Source organism: Recurvomyces mirabilis (assembly GCF_035927965.1).
Source record: "Recurvomyces mirabilis strain CCFEE 5264 chromosome Unknown scaffold_3, whole genome shotgun sequence".
NCBI classification, from domain to species: Eukaryota; Fungi; Ascomycota; class Dothideomycetes; order Mycosphaerellales; family Teratosphaeriaceae; genus Recurvomyces; species Recurvomyces mirabilis.
The window spans coordinates 632,894-649,211 of NW_027041937.1; the positions used below are offsets into that span (position 1 = coordinate 632,894).

Genomic DNA, 16,318 nt, shown 5'->3' on the forward strand with positions numbered 1-16,318 from the left:
GCTGCGAGGCATGATGCTGGGCCATGATGTATGCGGAGCCTGAGGGTGGAAGTATGTTTAGTAGTAGTGTAGTAGAATGGTCAGAGAGGCGACGATCGACTGCCTCACAACTGTTTTGCCGCTGCTTCTTTTCATTTGGAGGTTCCCGTTCAGTACTCCATGTCGGTCAAAGCCATAGCCCGCTGTACAAACGTAACGATGTTCGCTCGTCCAGTTGTAATAATTAACTTGCAATTGCGCTGGCCGGTCTGCTCGAATGGAGTTGGTGCGACGTCGCATATTGTAGACTGGCATTTTCCACAACAAAGAGATCGTTTGTCTTGACCATACACCGAACGAGCAATAAAGCCGATGTCCGAGGACCTCGCGACTCGAGCAATAACGTCGCAGCGACGATCAAGACCATACTGCACATAATCTATAGGAAACAAGCAGAATTTTGCGTGTATCAATGCCACCGAGGTATATCAAAACCATGTAGCTAGGTAATCTTGAGTAGTGCCAGCCAATCGGAGTCGGCCCCTTGCAACGGATGCTGCTAGGACTAGACGCTGCGTTTCTTGTTGTGATTGCACATGTACACTCGTTGTCTGTTGACGGCCGTCTTAGCTCTGGCGACACGTACCATCTTCCGGAGACTCGGGTAGCCAAACAGAGCGGGCAATGTTGGGCAGCGCCACGACGGCGGCGGCGGCAGCGGCAACCCCCACAGAAGAGGACGCAATGATCATATACACAAGCATTGTACAACATTACAGACTGTCCAGTGACTTCAATGAATAGTACATCCATTACAACCGACTATCAACCCCACTCCACCCCCTCTGCTGACTCGGCCACTGCGCATCGGGCCATATCAGCGGTAATGCCTCCCAAATATGTCCCACAAGCACAATTTCCAAGCCCTCCGTAACCTCCATAGGCAAGTCCTTGACATCTTTGCGATTCTGCTGCGGGAGCAAAACCTTCTTCACACCCGCCCGCAGGGCCCCAATCAGTTTCTCCTTGATCCCGCCTACCGGCATGACCTTTCCACGTAGAGCTACTTCGCCAGTCATAGCGATGTTAGGTGGAACAGATTTGCCTAAGAAGAGCGAGATGAGTGCGACGGTGTGTGCGAGGCCGGCGGAGGGACCGTCTTTGGGAATCGCGCCAGATGGGCAGTGCACATGGATGGAGCGGGATTTCATGATGTCTTCGTTCGGATCATGGGTCAATGCTAGCTCGTAAGCATGACTTTTGACCCACGTCAAAGCCACTTCCACAGATTCCTTCAGCACATCGCCAAGCTTGCCTGTGAGTTGGACGCGCCCGGAACCAGGCATATCGGCGATCTCGATGAAGAGGATGCTGCCTTGCATGCCTGAGCTGTATGCTACCAATCCAGTAACGACGCCAGGCTGGGCAGTGCGAGCTGCGAGTTCCTCTTCGAACCGCTCGATGCCTAGCATGTCTTCCAAATCGTCTGCTGTGACGACGGGGGTGTAGGCGGGTAGAGTATTGGTATCTCGCGCTTCGGCGTACTGGACTGCTTTTGAACGACAGACGCTGCCTATCTCGCGCTCCAGATTACGGACGCCGGATTCGCGGGTGTAGCCTGTGATAACCCTCTCGATCACATCATCCGTCATGTCGACATTCTCTGGACGGAGGCCATTGGTTGTGATTTGCTTGGGTATGAGATGGCGCGTCGCGATCTGTCGTTTCTCGATGGTGGTGTAGCCTGATAGTTGGATGGTTTCCATTCTGTCTAAAAGCGGTGCAGGTATTGTGTCGAGAGTATTGGCTGTAGCGATGAAGAGGACTTTGCTGAGATCGATGGGGATGTTGACGTAGTGGTCGACGAATGTGTGATTCTGCTCTGGATCCAAGACCTCCAGCATAGCAGCCGAAGGGTCGCCATGATGAGATGATGTGCCAACCTTGTCAATCTCATCGAGTAGGAAGACAGGATTGGCGACACCGACCTTTTTCAGACCGTTGACAATCAAGCCAGGCATAGCAGCAACGTATGTTCTTCGGTGACCACGGATCTCAGCTTCATCTCGTACACCACCTAGCGATATCCTGTGAAACTCTCGTCCCAGAGCTGTCGCAACAGATTTGGCCAGAGAAGTCTTGCCAGTACCAGGCGGGCCAACAAGCAACAGGATCGGCGACTTGTCCACCATCTTCTTATGCTTCAGTATCTTCACCTCTTCGGGCGTCTGTTCTCGTGGTTTGAGTTCCGTCTTTGTCGTAGGAGCCACACCCTCCTCTGCCGATGTGTCTGCCTCCTCATGCAACTCCTCCTTCGGCCGTGCAGCTTCAGTAATAGCATGGATCTGCCTCTCGAGATCTAAATTGACTGCCTGCTTGAGCTTCAGAACAGCTAGATACTCCAGCAACCTCTTCTTGATCTTATCAAGCCCGTAGTGATCATCGTCCAATTGTTGTCGTGCTTTGCTCAACGTAGCCGCATCAAGATTGTCCTCTGTCATCTTCGTCCAAGGTATCTCGGACAGGTTTTCCAGATAATTCCTTATGACTTGATGCTCGGCCTGAGCAGGATTCATCTTCGCCAAACGCTTCAGCTCCCGATCTGCCACTTTCTGCGCTTCCGGTGTGAGCTTGGCATCGTCAAGTCTCTTCTTGAGCTCTTCTACTTCATTGGCTTCTTCCTCGCCTTGCCCGCCGGCACCAGCTGCGCCGCCCATACCGGGCGGCATCTGCCCATTACCCAGGCCTCGCATTTGTGGATCCTGTCGTAATCTGTTAAGGATCTCCTGGTCGACGACACTGTTTTGAGGTACAGTCGTAGTGATCGACATGATCCGGCTACTACCTTGTATGCTACCAATCGAGCGCTGCAGTACATCGACGATGCGCTCAAGACGGTCCTTGATCGGCAGAGCAGATAGGATTCGCAGCTTGTCTTCTTGTGTACAATCAACGATGTTGGTCATAAAATCGGCCAGAACGCCAGCTTCCTGCATATCTTTCCGAACGATATAGAGTTCCAGACGCCGAGCAAGGATGGGCGATAGTGACATATTAGGCCCACGAGGCAAAAGCGCAGATAGTCGGATAAGGGCAATGAGCTCACGACTAAGTTGCTTGAGCTGGCCGAACAGTTCTGCAATTTCTGCATCGTCTGTACGGATAGCAGCTTCCTGATGCAACATGACCTTCGCCTCAAAGTAAGGTCGGTCACGGGTGATCTTGTCGATCTTGAACCTGCTGACGCCTTCGACGACAAGCATCAATTCACCCTGTCGTCGACCTTGAACTCCGGTCACTCTCGCGAGAGTACCATACTGGAACAGATCCGGTTTGCGCGCCATTCCGGGGTCCGTCTGAATGGTGGCGGACTTCTTCTTGTCTTTGTCGCCATTTTCGATGAGCTGCTTACCATCAGATGACAGGTATGAGCTGTTGAGCGGAACACAGCCGACTGTGATGGTTGATGGATCTGGGCGTGGTGTAGATGCTTTGCTATATATATTGGCTAGCAACGCGGCCACGTCAGACCTATTCTGTAGTGGTATCCGGGTGGTGACGCCAGGAAGGAGCACAAGCGATGACGGTAGCGGTATCAGTGGGAGGGTGCGACTCATATTGACTCTATCCCAGTATTGGTTTAGATAACTATTAGGTATCGTGGCGAAAGCGCTGTGGTAGAGGAGGTCATAGATAAGTTGACGCGGTAGTGGCTATGTGACACGTGCTTGTCATCGACCGAGGTTGATCTACCGTACCCGGAGGTTTCCAGAAGCACCATCTTCCCCGGATTATTCACTCTGTCGGGTCTGGTTCGGCATATCTGCGGGGACATGGTTGCGGCTTTGCCAAATATCAAACGGAGCTCAAAGCTGCTACAGTCTTCATTGATCTGCCCATGGACACGCGGCAACCGGCGTTGGTCGATTCGCCTTACCTTCGCTCCCTAATCGTACGTTCCCTTGTCTCGCCACCAATCATGCTCCTTCCTCGTTGACACTTCCTCTCTTCCAGGCCGGCGGCATCGCAGGCACCACTGTAGACACATCGCTCTTCCCGCTCGACACCCTCAAAACCCGGCTCCAATCCTCTGCCGGCTTCTGGGCCTCCGGAGGCTTCAGCGGCGTCTACAATGGTATCGGATCTGCTGTAGTCGGCTCAGCGCCAGGAGCCGCACTCTTCTTCGTCACCTACGAGAGCGTGAAAGCGCAGTTCACGGCAGGCCGAGATCTAGGTAGTTATGGCACGGCAGGAGCACATATGCTGGCTGCGAGTCTAGGAGAGATAGCAGCTTGTGCTGTCCGAGTCCCAACGGAAGTAGTGAAGCAGCGGGCGCAGGCAGGACAGTATCCCACGTCCATGACAGCCCTCACCTCGATCCTCGCTCAACGGAGTTCCCATGGAACACTGCATGTCTGGCGAGAACTCTACCGCGGCTGGGGCATAACAGTCATGCGCGAAGTACCTTTCACAGTCATTCAGTTCCCTCTCTGGGAAGGGATGAAACGGTGGTCACTTCAACAACGCACAGGTCCGAAGCCCAAGGACGTCACGGGGGCGGAGAGCGCGATTTACGGGTCGATCTCGGGAGCAGTCGCCGCAGGCCTCACGACTCCACTGGATGTATTGAAAACGAGACTGATGCTTGCCAAGGAGCGGGAAAGCGCTGCTGCAATCACCGCCAGGATATGGCGGGAGGAAGGTGGGAAAGCGTTCTTCAGTGGGATTGGGCCGAGGACGATGTGGATTAGTATTGGGGGGGCTGTGTTCCTGGGCAGCTATCAATGGGCGAGCAATCTGCTTGGAGGCATGTAACATGATGCATGTGTAATGAAATCTGTACATTGATTGATATACACTAGACTGTACAGTGCGGCAGCGATGCAGACACGCTTGCCAGCATACAAAGATACTAGCGAGGTTTCGTCAGTGACTTAGTCGATGCATATAACGCAACGAAAGGACTCGCGCGTTGTCTACGCAGCTGGTGCAGGCGTCCCACTGGCACTACTCGCCGGCGACCCAGCGGCCGCAGCACCACCTCTGCCTCCCCCTTTACCACCCCTGAAGCCACCTCTCCCTCGCACACTGCTGCTCGGACCCCGCGAACTCCCCTCCCTGAACTCCAGTACCTCCACAGCCCCACTAGCCACAGAAACCTTTCTTTCAGCCATCGCCTTCTTCAAACCCTCATTGTCCTTGAAGTTCGCTATTGCGGTACCTTTCCTCGGATCGATGGTCACGTTTGTAACCTCGCCGAATTCGGAGAGGGAGCGTAGGATCAGGATTTCTGTCATTCCTTGGGAAGGATTGGCGTGTTTGAGGTAGGCTTTTGTTGTTGAGGCTAACGGTATGGGAGCTGGTTTGCTGATAGCCGGGGCTTTGGTTGTAGCTGGCGCCGGGGTGGTGGCCAAGGGTATAGGTGAGGATGTAGCTGTCTCCGCGACCGCACGCGCAACTGCGGATGGTTTCGACGATGATGTAGATGAATCGGTCGTCGTAGCCTTCGATCGTATCCCCAGATCCTTTTGCAGCATCTTCTTGATTCCGTCAGCGTTCCCGCGCTGTCTCTGCCCTGGCGGTCTACGATCAGGCGCCGGACTAGCAGGTCCAGGGCTCGCCACCGAATGAGCACTTGTAGCTGCCGTTGTTTGCACAGGCGTAGCATTCTGCTGTCGAGGCGAAGGCGCAGCTTTCTTGGCTTTGGCAGGCGATGCGACGCCCTTAGCACTCGTCGCTTGTCCCGCAATAGTAGCCTGCTGCTGCTTCGTCGCCGCCTGTTTATTCAGCACCTTCGCTGCCTCTTTGGCCGCTTGCTCAACTTTCTGCTGCGTATTCTTCGTCTCGCCCTTTTCAGCAATAGCATCCTTACTACCGCTCCTAGCATGCCCAGCAGCCTTCTTATCCTCCGTCTTCTTCTTCTCGGCTTTCTCAGCGGCCGCCTTGGCTCTCTGTGCTTTCCTCTCCCTGAGATCCTCGATCAATGGTGTGGTCTTCACAGGGTCATGATCTTTGCCTGCATTCTGCTCTGGTGCTGAGGGTCTACCTAATGGCTGTGTTTCCGCCTCCAAGAACTCAATAAACTCCGGGTCCTGATCGATCGTGCCCTGTCGATTGTCTGCCCTCTGCTTCACCTGCAAGGGCGTCCTCTGACTCGGCGCAAAACCAAGCGTGGGTGGGAGATGCTTGAGCTCGGCATGTTTGTGTGTACCCGCCTTGTCATGAAATACGATGCTCAGGAATCGCTGCTCGAACTCCTTGATTACTGTCTCGTTGGCGAGGTGGACATAGCAGCGACTCTGTTCCGGTATCTTGCCCGGTGCCTTCAGCTTGCCCTGTCTGTACTCTCGCCAGTCCACTTTCCCTTTCCCAAGCTTCCACTCTTCCCCCAGAACCTCCTCGAACTCACTTAGTGTCAGGCCGGGAGGGAGTCGGCGAATCTCGAGTTTCAGTCTACTCGCCGGCTTATTGCTGGCAGCTGCTCGTGTGGCAGCATTGACGGGCAGGACACCACCTGCGCGGTCGCTGCCCTTAGATATGACCTTTGGTGCCATGTCAATCTATAAGAGTCGCTGTTATGTGTATGCATGTGAGAAGGATATTGTTCATGTGTAGATTTTGTTCATGCAGGAACAGGAAGGGAGATGCCGTGAAGTGGGGCAACATGTGCCTGTGCCTGCCCCTTCTATTGACGCGACTAGAATCTGGGCGGAGATTCATACAGTTGAAGATTCACTAGAATAAACAGCCGTGGACCACTGAAAAGGTCAACGCCGAAATGGCACTGGGAAAAGTATGCTTGCATCTATGCAACTATCACCCGTATCTACTCCCCTCTCAAGACCACTTTGGCTCCCACGCACATGCCGTCCGCTACAGCATGGCCGACCAATACCTGCGACTTGGGACGAATCATAGTACCTCGATACCACAATGCTTCTGCCTCAGAAGCCACCCGCGATACATTTGCATCTGGCTGTGGGCAGTCCACGTGCTGATTAGCACAGCATCTTCATCATTCCTCATTTGATTCAATTACGTGCGTCATCCTGATCATCACCAACTCAGACCTCCTCCCCATCTTCTAGATCGTCTTCATCCTCCATCCCCATATCCTCCATATCATCAATAAGTTGCTCCATTGGAATCTCCAACCCTTCATCCTCCTCACCCTCCACACTCATCTCCCCATCTGCCAAAGCCGGCGGCTGTACAGCCCCCTTATTCCTATACAACTTCAATCCCTCCCTTAGTTCCGGATCCGCCTCGAGATCCTGTAAGAACTGCTCGTAATCCACCTCATCCCGATCCTGATCCTGTTTCCGAGGCTTCATCTCACTCTCCTCCCTCGCCATGCGTTTCAGATTCCAGTTCCTGTTCTTGTTCCTCTTGCGAGAGGCGTAGTGTTTCTTCACAAGGATGACGTCTGGAATAGTACCAGAGTACTGTTTGCTTTCCTGTATCTTGTCGAACTCGTCGCTGTTGAACTGGGTTCCAGTCAAGTGGTATCCCATTACGCTGTCGCCAGCATGAAGGACACTGCCCAAGTGTGTACGGACGAGATACGTGATATCGTTCACTCCAAGATCTGACGCTCGTGCTACTGTTGCTTCGGCGAGCAGGAAACGGCCTTTGGGTGGACCTACTGGTTCGATGTCCATGACAATGAACTCGGTCAATTCGCGCACGTCAGCTAGAGGTGCGAATGGTGCTCGCCAGTATATTGGCGCGCTGAGATCCGCGGTCTGTAGGGTATTCGGGTCTAGAAAGTTGACAGCAGTGCCGATGCGATAGCAGAGCACTAAAGGAGAGATGTTGCCGATTTGTCGCGCGATCTTGATCGGCAGAGCCACGAGATCGTCCTTACAGATCGGCACCAGCTCAGTCGAGAATGTGAATTTGTAGGAGGATGTGGAGGTGTGGATATCCGTCGAGATGAGTTCCTGACTCTTCTTCGACCGGACAGGCGCAACAGAAGATAAGAAGTCGAGGAACTTCTCTGCCGAATTCCGGGCTGAGAAGAAGAAGTCGATGCCGTTGTGCACTTCCTTGATGTTGATCGCCTCCTTATGTGCGCCTTGTTTCAGGATGAGTTGCTCCAGGTACAGGAAGGTCCTTTTATGTGGCACTTTCTGTCGGACTTGTACGCACGATCGCCATGTGTTGTGGGTGTATGATTTCGCACAGTCTGGGCACTGCTTATACTGCTGCACAAACTCGACGTCAAAGGTTTGCTGTAATATTGTGCCCTGGAAAGCTTCCTGCTGCACGCTGATCTTCATCTTGATTCGCCTCGAATGTGGTTCGGTCCAGATAAATGAGGCGTCGACTATTCTGCTCTTGTTCAAGCCGCGAAGCTTCCGTAGACATAATGCGAGCAGTTCTCGTGACTCGAGTGTGGCTTGGATCCATTGTGCGGGTGGTGACAGCCATCTGTCGCAATCCCTGCACATGAGCAGTATACCTTCTCGTTCGATGCCTTGTGTGATGTCGACCGTGAGTTTCAAACAGTCACTACATAACGCGCCAGCTGCCTGTGTGCCATCGATCGCTGCACCGCAGTTGTAGCAGAGGATTGTTGCTTGCGTCGAGGGTCGCGCTGCGAGAGGCACCGGAGCGTCTACTTCCATGGACATGATGGCTGGCTGTTGGTCTTTGTAAGTGCTCAAGGAGTTGTTGCCGGTCTTCGCAAATTAGAAGGCCACTTGAGTCACAAGAATGTTCTGATCGTCGTTGCCGAGCTGCTTATGTCATTGCAAAGAAGTTCGCGGTGGCGCGAGATGTTATCGATAAGCGCTCGGAAGGATGTGCCGGTCAAAGTGTCTACATGTACCTATACCTAAGGTAGGTAAGGTACGTGGACATGCGTTCGAAGATGCAGCGTCTTTTCGCTCGGCAAGATCATTGATGTAACGGAAGCACTTCTACGCCGAGTCCGTCAACACCATGGAATTGAGTCCCATGCTGGGGCACTCTGCTTCCTGCTTAGCCTTGCAGGCCACGGTCCTATCATGCCAGCATCGACTAATGCAGGATAATTGCTATGTCCCTTGGCATGGAAGCTCAATCGAAGAATTGGTCGTTGCTTCACGAGATCGCTGCTGTAGAGACGAGCTTTACGCCAATTTGTGGTCATATGTGCGCGCGGTGGAAGTGGAAGGCGCGCGTGCATAGGTCCGTCCCCAACCTCACCTCACTTCACTTCACTTCACCCCTTGAGGTATTGTTCTTCCCTTAAGAAGAGCTTCCAGGCTCGTTGGTCATCATGAAACGCTCTTTCACTCCCAATCGCAGGGTATGCCGCTACTATAACGATCTATATGGCTCTAGCTCCACCAACATCTTCTTGAGATTTACTCTGATGCTCATCGCTGCAACATGGCCTGGCCGCAGAAGAATCACGAGCTTGATAGTATGGACGACACCGGTTATAGCGATCTCGACGATGCCACACCGAGTGAGATAGCGGAGTACTGGGACAATGGCCAAAACAGCACACAGCCGCATGTCACCAACCAGACAGACGACCAGACTAGTGACTCTTTGAATGATCAGGCGTTCCTCGACGAGGTGCGCGACTCATACTATGCGGAAGATCAAATGCTTGTGGCAAGAGCATTCATGGCGTCAGAGGACTGGGGGGATGAACTTGACGACCCACCCAAACCTGGCGCTAATACACACGAGGCCATTGAGCATGTAGTTGACGATGAGCGATGGGATGTGGACAAGGATGCTATCAATTTTCTTGCAGAAGTCATGTCTTTCGATGGAGAAGATTATCTCATCGAGCACCTGGGGAAATACTCTACAATTCGTGACCTTAAGATGGAATTGCCAGTTCTCCACCGCGATCCAGAACTCGAGCTCCTGATGCTCAAACAGCGGCATGAAATCTCCATCAATACTCGAGACGTAGAATTGTGGACACACCAAGAAGGAGATGGCAAAGACCTTGATAGAGAGATGGATGATCCTACTCTACCGGCTCGAATCGAGGCCGAGATCGCGAACGAAACGCTCGATGTGTCTGAGGAAGCGGCGAGGTTTCTTCGCAACATTCATAAAGAATTCAATTCAAGCAACGCAGACCTGCTCGATCTGCTTATCTGCTTGAAATCGGTAAGTCTTCACTGTGCAGACTCTCGAGGACTCTATTTGACACATCTCAGCCAGACACTTACAAGGTCGAGACGCCGATACTACTGCCACAATCGCGTTCACAGACTCCGGCTGCCATGGACGCCTCCCTGCTGGAGGTCAATCTCACTTCAACGCCCGAGGACTTGATAGCGGCCGAGGCTATTAAGGTTGAGCAGCAATTGCTGGAACAGGATGAGCGGGGATTCTCTTCCATGGAAACCTTCGATCATTCTGGATTGCCGAGCAATCTCGCTTCATCAGAGACTTCGTCGGACATCCGCTTGTCACCTCTTATCGCGAGAACTCTAGAGAAAGTGGAAGTGCCTCTGACGCCCCTCGGCTGGACGACCACTTCTTCATGCAGAACAGTCGAGGCCAAGGATACGACGATGGTCTCACACAGTCTCGTACCTTCACCCGAATCAGATGAATCACGACCAGATCGAGAGTCTGCGAAGCAATATCTTCAGAACTGCCTCGACGCAATTGCTGGGCCCGCCGTAGAGATTATGAAGCATCGCCTTGAGAATGAAAAGTTGTCCGCACTTGACACCATCTTGCGCGTTCCCGTACCTGAATTGGATCACAGCCTCCCCAGACCACCTTGGGAATTCCCGGCGGCCACGGCCAATCTGATCAAGCGTGCCATGGAAGACTTTGACGAAGGCGATCTCCTCTTTCCTGGCTTGTCCGAGCTGGAGCAAAAGCTATCCTGGACTGCATTTCCTGTTCGGCTCGGTAGAGCAATGGAGGAAGAAATATACAACGAGGAACTCGAGATAGACGAGTCCGTCGCGAGGTATGACTCGAGTATTGAGATGGACGATGAGCTAGACATTGCGGAGCTTTTCACCGAAACTGGTCATCATTCGATACTTCACTATCACGACGAAGATGATGAGGAACTCAAGACTCTGCTTACCGACCATTGGTCGAGGGAGGAGCCCAGCTTGAATCAACATGAGCTCACAGCCGAGCTGCAAACCGGTCCGCTTCCAACCACGACAGTCGACGAATCCAGCAACGTAGACATGAACACGGGTACCGAATTGCCGTATCAAACGGACATCCAGAATCTGCTGCGCAGACGCAAGCTTGAGCTGGCGAGATCGAGTAATAAGTCATGCGTTACGGCGAAGACGCAGCAGCATCATCCTACGTGCCCAATCGCGAGTATCCATGGGCCAAAGCAGACCCAACACAACCTGGCTCCTTCTCTCGGCGACTCACTGGGTGCTGGTAGAATAGGGCAGTTCTTGCGTCTACAGGGTAGTGCAAAACTACCGACTGCTCCAGAGTGTGCAAGCCGGCTTATTCCTCACACCAGTGGCCCAACCGCAGTCGTGGTAACGCCTCAAGAAGAGCGTCACATTCCTACGCTCTTCTTGCCTGCTCCTCAACTACCAAAGCCGCAAGATCCAGTACAAGTCATCTTTGGAAGCTCAGTGCTTGCTGATCGTACATTGGTTCGCGCCCTACAAACACAACTGCCAATGCTCGAGATCATCGAACGACACAATATCACAGTAACTGGAGGCGCTACGAACAAGGCAATGGTAGAGACGCACAACGACGAATGCGACGTTACTCTCTCTTCTGACACTGGTCTCATTTTCACGACTCTTCAGAAGCTCAAGCAGAAGGCATTGCCTGGGCAAAACAAGCATACTGGCGTACGTGAGCGCATTGCTGCAGTATCTGCACACTACGGTCGTATTGTCGTGCTGGTCGCTGGAGGTGAAGGGATTATTGCAGACGCCATAGCGTTCGACCAGCGAGACTGTGATGCCATAGCAGACCTAACCGCCTTTGCAGCAGCACTCCAGACAGCCCTGGAAGTGTATGTAGTGCCAGGCGGCTCAAAGGAGATCGTCAAGTGGCTTGCTCCATTAATCATGCAGCATGCAGGCACCTTGACAGCATCAAAGCTTATGCAAGAAGACACTCAATGGGAGCATTTTCTCCGCCTTGCAGGGCTGAACGCATATGCTGCGCAAACTGTACTTGGCAAGGTTAATCAGATCGGGCTCTCTGGTGGTAGAAAAGGGCTTGCGCAGCTCCTACAGATGACAGACGAGCAACATTTGGTCCAATTCAGCACATTACTGGGTGAAGATGTTGTGCGACGTTTGAACGAGATGGTTAACGCAAAGTGGTGGTCGAAGGGTACCGCAATGCATTAAGAGCGAGTTCTTAGCTATCGTCCTCCACGATAACATCAGTAGCCCACCATTTAGTTGGTCCCTCAAGTATCCCATTGAATCCATATACGCTGCTACAGTTTGCAATGGACCCCATGCCCTTCAACAACAGACCGCTCTACAGGTCTACAAGATCCTGCCCCAGCCTGCTCATGTAGACTGTCATGTGAAACCCCCACAGCACAATATAAGAGCGGCCACACCGGCGGCCACTCCGTGAGGCAAACATGCAATGCTGTCGGCCCTACACGATACGATGTCCTGAAGTCAAGCTCTCGAAATTCCACGACGATCCAGGCCACGATCGATCGTCGTCAGCCTCCCCCACTTCACCTGCAAGCAATTTCGCATCCATGTCACCCTCCCGCCGCACGGCTCTGATCTGTGCAACCGAGAACCAGGTTTCGGCACGAAAGGCCAGGATCGATGCTGGTTTTGTCACCCGCCACGAGTGTCAGCCACACTTGCTCAGCGCCTGTCGTGCTGCAATGTTTGTGTCGCGTGGACTGTCTTCTTCGAGCGCGAGGCATTGGATGTCAAGCAGGCGCAGCACTATCAACATCAAAAGTCACGTAGCATATAGCTGCCCAACTCTCTCTCGGTTTACTATTGAGTTGGGTTTCCATTCATCCTTCTTGAGCTACAGAACGGGAACATTGCGTGTTGCTGTACGTCATTCGAGCTTTCCATTTCTGTGGCAGTGGCAGGCGCGCTAATTAAACTCTGTGTACCGTAGCTCTCTACCTCCTAAACAGTGTCACTTCGCAATCTCCCTGCTTCACCTCCTTCGCAGACCGATCAATCAACAATCTTCTCACGCGACATCAAGTACCATTTGCAGCTCTACTGCGACTTTCACCAACAGCATCTCCACGACCCTCTGGCGGTCACAAGGTCGACATTCGTCGCGTTGCTGCAGCGCACAACAAACAGCAACAATAACAACATGGCAAACCTAATTCCTCGCGCAGTGGCAGCCATGACTTCGCCTCTGCAGGCTCGTGCCAGCGATGCCAACGTAGGATCCGCTCAGGGCGGTCAGGACCAGTCCGCCACACAAGTCCTCACTCCTCTGGTCACCGTCGGCCTCTACGCTCTTGTATGGGGTGTGCTGTTCTTGCTGCTCAGGCGACCATTCAAGAGATACTATCAGCCAAGAACCTTCTTGGGAAGTCTTCGCCCAGAGGCGCGCTCACCCAAGCTCCCCGACACGATGTTCGGATGGATCCCGGCCTTCTACAAGATCCCGGACACGTACGTGCTCAACCATCACTCCTTGGACGGCTACCTTTTCCTGCGCTTCCTCAAGATCAGCGTTGTCTGCTGTGTTGTGGGCTGCCTGATCACCTGGCCTGTTCTCTTCCCGGTCTTCGCTACTGGAGGCGCCGGTAAGACGCAGCTCAACATCATCACGTTCTCCAACCAGGCCAACTACTGGCGCTACTTTGCACCATGCGGCTGTGCGATGATCTTCTTCAGCTTTCTAATCTACATGATCACGCGCGAGAGCATCTTCTACATCAATCTTCGCCAAGCTTACCTTATGTCGCCACTCTACGCATCCCGCATCTCCTCGAGGACAGTCCTGTTCTGCTCTGTCCCGGAAGAGTACATGAACCAGGCTAAGCTCACTGCTGTTCTCGGACACGGTGTGCGCCGCATGTGGTTCGCTAGCGACTGCAAGGAGCTTCAGGACAAGATTGATGATCGTGACAAGGCCGCGTACAAATTGGAAGGCGCCGAGACCAAACTCATCGTCACTGCGAACAAGGCACGCGTGAAGGCAGAGAAGGGTGGACACCGTCAAGACTCTGAAGAGGCGGCTATCGGCCAAGGCTCTGGAGCTGTGGCTGCTCGATACCTCAAGCCCAAGGACCGACCTACGCACCGCACTAAGTTCTTGATCGGCAAGAAGGTCGACACCATCGATTGGTGTCGCGCTGAGCTAAAGAGGCTCATCCCAGAAGTCGACGGGCTGCAGGCCACGCACATGGCAAGGGAGAGTAAGATGCTCAACTCTGTCTTCGTCGAGTTCGAGACCGTCTCCTTGGCACAAGCCGCCTACCAGAGCCTTACCCACCATCAAGCTCTGCACATGTCTCCACGATTTGCTGGCATCACTCCTGGCGAGGTCATCTGGACCAACCTCAGGATCAAGTGGTGGGAACGTGTCATCCGTAAGCTCGCCACTATCGCCTTCGTCGTCGCGCTCATCGTCTTCTGGTCGCTCCCCGTTGCTGGTGTGGCAGCGATCTCCAACGTGCCGGCCCTTGAGTCTTCGTCAGCGTTTAGCTGGCTGCATTACATCTTCGACCCAATCCCCAGCGTCATCCGCGGTGTTGTGACTGGTCTCCTGCCAACGATTGCTCTTGCGGTTTTGATGGCACTTCTGCCGATCATTCTGCGACTTATGGCCAAGCTTGGTGGTGATCCAACTAGGAGCGCTGTTGAGCTGACCGTCCAGAACACGTACTTCGCCTTCCAGGTCATTCAGGTCTTCCTTGTCGCTACACTGGGTTCTGCTGCTGCAGCCGTAGGTGGAAAGATCGCCCAGAACCCTGCCTCTGCCATCAGTATCCTGGCAAACAACTTGCCGCAAGCCAGCAACTTCTTCTTGAGTTACTTCATCTTACAGGGTCTCGGAGTGGTCTCGGGCATATTAGTCGGTCTCGTCGGTCTGGTTATCTTTATTGTGCTTGGCAAGCTTCTCGACAAGACACCGCGTAAGATGTACAAGCGGTGGATCAACCTCTCGGGACTCGGCTGGGGAACTATCTTCCCGATCTACACGAACTTGTTCGTCATCGCCATCTGCTACGCCGCCATTGCCCCCCTGGTACTGGGCTTTGCCGCGGTCGGTTTGGCTTTCTTCTACGTCGCCTACCGGTATAATCTTCTGTTCGTGTCTAATGTCAACATCGACACCAAGGGTCGTGTCTACCCGAGGGCTTTGCAGCACGTCTTCGTTGGCATCTACCTGGCTGAGGCTTGCTTGATTGGTCTTTTCGCCATCGGCACTGGCAGCTCCAAAGGTGCCATCGGTCCATTGATTCTCATGATCTTCATGTTGATCTTCACTGTGTTGTATCAATCTAGCTTGAACGCGGCGCTTGAGCCACTCATCAACTACCTGCCTCGTAATTTGGTAAGTCTGATCCCTAACATTGGACGCCGTCCAAACGCTAACACTCTACTAGGATGCCGAGGAACGCCGACTGCTCAGCCTCGAGAATGGCGCGAACGGCAACGGCTACGATGGCGAGATGCCCGACAAGGAGGGCGGCCACGTAGCTGCCCAGGGCATGAACGGCCGCGGCGCACCAAAGAAGAAGCCCAACTTCTTTGCCAAATGGCTTCGTCCCGACATCCACTGCGACTACCAGACGATGCGCCTACTGGTGCCACGCGACATTCCAATCGTTTACTCAAGGGAGCAAGAAGACCAGGCATACTTCGACCCCGCCATCACCAGCGTCACGCCGCTTCTTTGGATCCCTCGCGATTCTGCTGGTGTTTCTAGGCAGGACGTCCACGACACTCGCAACGTTATCCCAATCACCGATGAGGGGGCTTACCTGGATGAGAAGAACAAGATCGTTTGGGACAGTGCGGACGGTCGTCCTCCGATCTACGAGGAGGTGCCGTATTATTAGACGAAGAAGAGAGTGCGGGAAGGGAGGATTTTCCTTGAGTTTTGTCTGTCATGAGTAGCGGGTGTGTTTTGGCGCACAAGATACCACATTCATCGCGGAAATTCTAATCAGTCGCCTTTGTGCGGCGAGCGGTAGTGATAGAGCAGGTAGATATGATAATGAAGGCGGTCATTCAATTTTCCTTTTCATGTGCTTTGGTGGTCTGAAATAATGCAATAATACACCGATTCGATTGTTATTCGGGTGTATGGACGAGAGTCTCGAGCCCGACGTCATCATCGAGCTTCCATGTTGTCCATCGTCACCATTGAAGCTCACTTTGATATCCTCAAGATCTCGCGT

General features: G+C 53.2%; 6 protein-coding genes across 6 annotated transcripts; 3 read left to right on the plus strand and 3 right to left on the minus strand.

Moving 5' to 3' along the window:
• Positions 1-791: 791 nt before the first annotated feature.
• Positions 792-3,814, minus strand: LTS14_001552 (uncharacterized protein; the record flags this gene model as incomplete). Its single annotated transcript, XM_064834261.1, has 2 exons — positions 792-3,651; positions 3,738-3,814. The coding sequence occupies 2 exons, from the start codon at positions 3,812-3,814 to the stop codon at positions 792-794; spliced, it is 2,937 nt and encodes a 978-aa protein (XP_064698125.1).
• A 63-nt stretch (positions 3,815-3,877) lies between these two features.
• PET8 (S-adenosylmethionine transporter) lies at positions 3,878-4,794 on the plus strand (the record flags this gene model as incomplete). The annotated part of the gene is made up of 2 exons (XM_064834262.1): positions 3,878-3,931; positions 3,994-4,794. The coding sequence occupies 2 exons, from the start codon at positions 3,878-3,880 to the stop codon at positions 4,792-4,794; spliced, it is 855 nt and encodes a 284-aa protein (XP_064698126.1).
• A 161-nt stretch (positions 4,795-4,955) lies between these two features.
• Positions 4,956-6,533, minus strand: LTS14_001554 (uncharacterized protein; the record flags this gene model as incomplete). The annotated part of the gene is made up of 1 exon (XM_064834263.1): positions 4,956-6,533. One exon carries the CDS (start codon positions 6,531-6,533, stop codon positions 4,956-4,958), a length of 1,578 nt encoding a protein of 525 aa, XP_064698127.1.
• A 510-nt stretch (positions 6,534-7,043) lies between these two features.
• Positions 7,044-8,615, minus strand: NMD3 (ribosome-binding protein; the record flags this gene model as incomplete). The annotated part of the gene is made up of 1 exon (XM_064834264.1): positions 7,044-8,615. One exon carries the CDS (start codon positions 8,613-8,615, stop codon positions 7,044-7,046), a length of 1,572 nt encoding a protein of 523 aa, XP_064698128.1.
• Positions 8,616-9,357: 742 nt separating this feature from the next.
• LTS14_001556 (uncharacterized protein) lies at positions 9,358-12,305 on the plus strand (the record flags this gene model as incomplete). Its single annotated transcript, XM_064834265.1, has 2 exons — positions 9,358-10,101; positions 10,152-12,305. The coding sequence occupies 2 exons, from the start codon at positions 9,358-9,360 to the stop codon at positions 12,303-12,305; spliced, it is 2,898 nt and encodes a 965-aa protein (XP_064698129.1).
• Positions 12,306-13,302: 997 nt separating this feature from the next.
• PHM7_2 (phosphate metabolism protein 7) lies at positions 13,303-15,976 on the plus strand (the record flags this gene model as incomplete). The annotated part of the gene is made up of 2 exons (XM_064834266.1): positions 13,303-15,468; positions 15,521-15,976. The coding sequence occupies 2 exons, from the start codon at positions 13,303-13,305 to the stop codon at positions 15,974-15,976; spliced, it is 2,622 nt and encodes an 873-aa protein (XP_064698130.1).
• Positions 15,977-16,318: the final 342 nt, after the last annotated feature.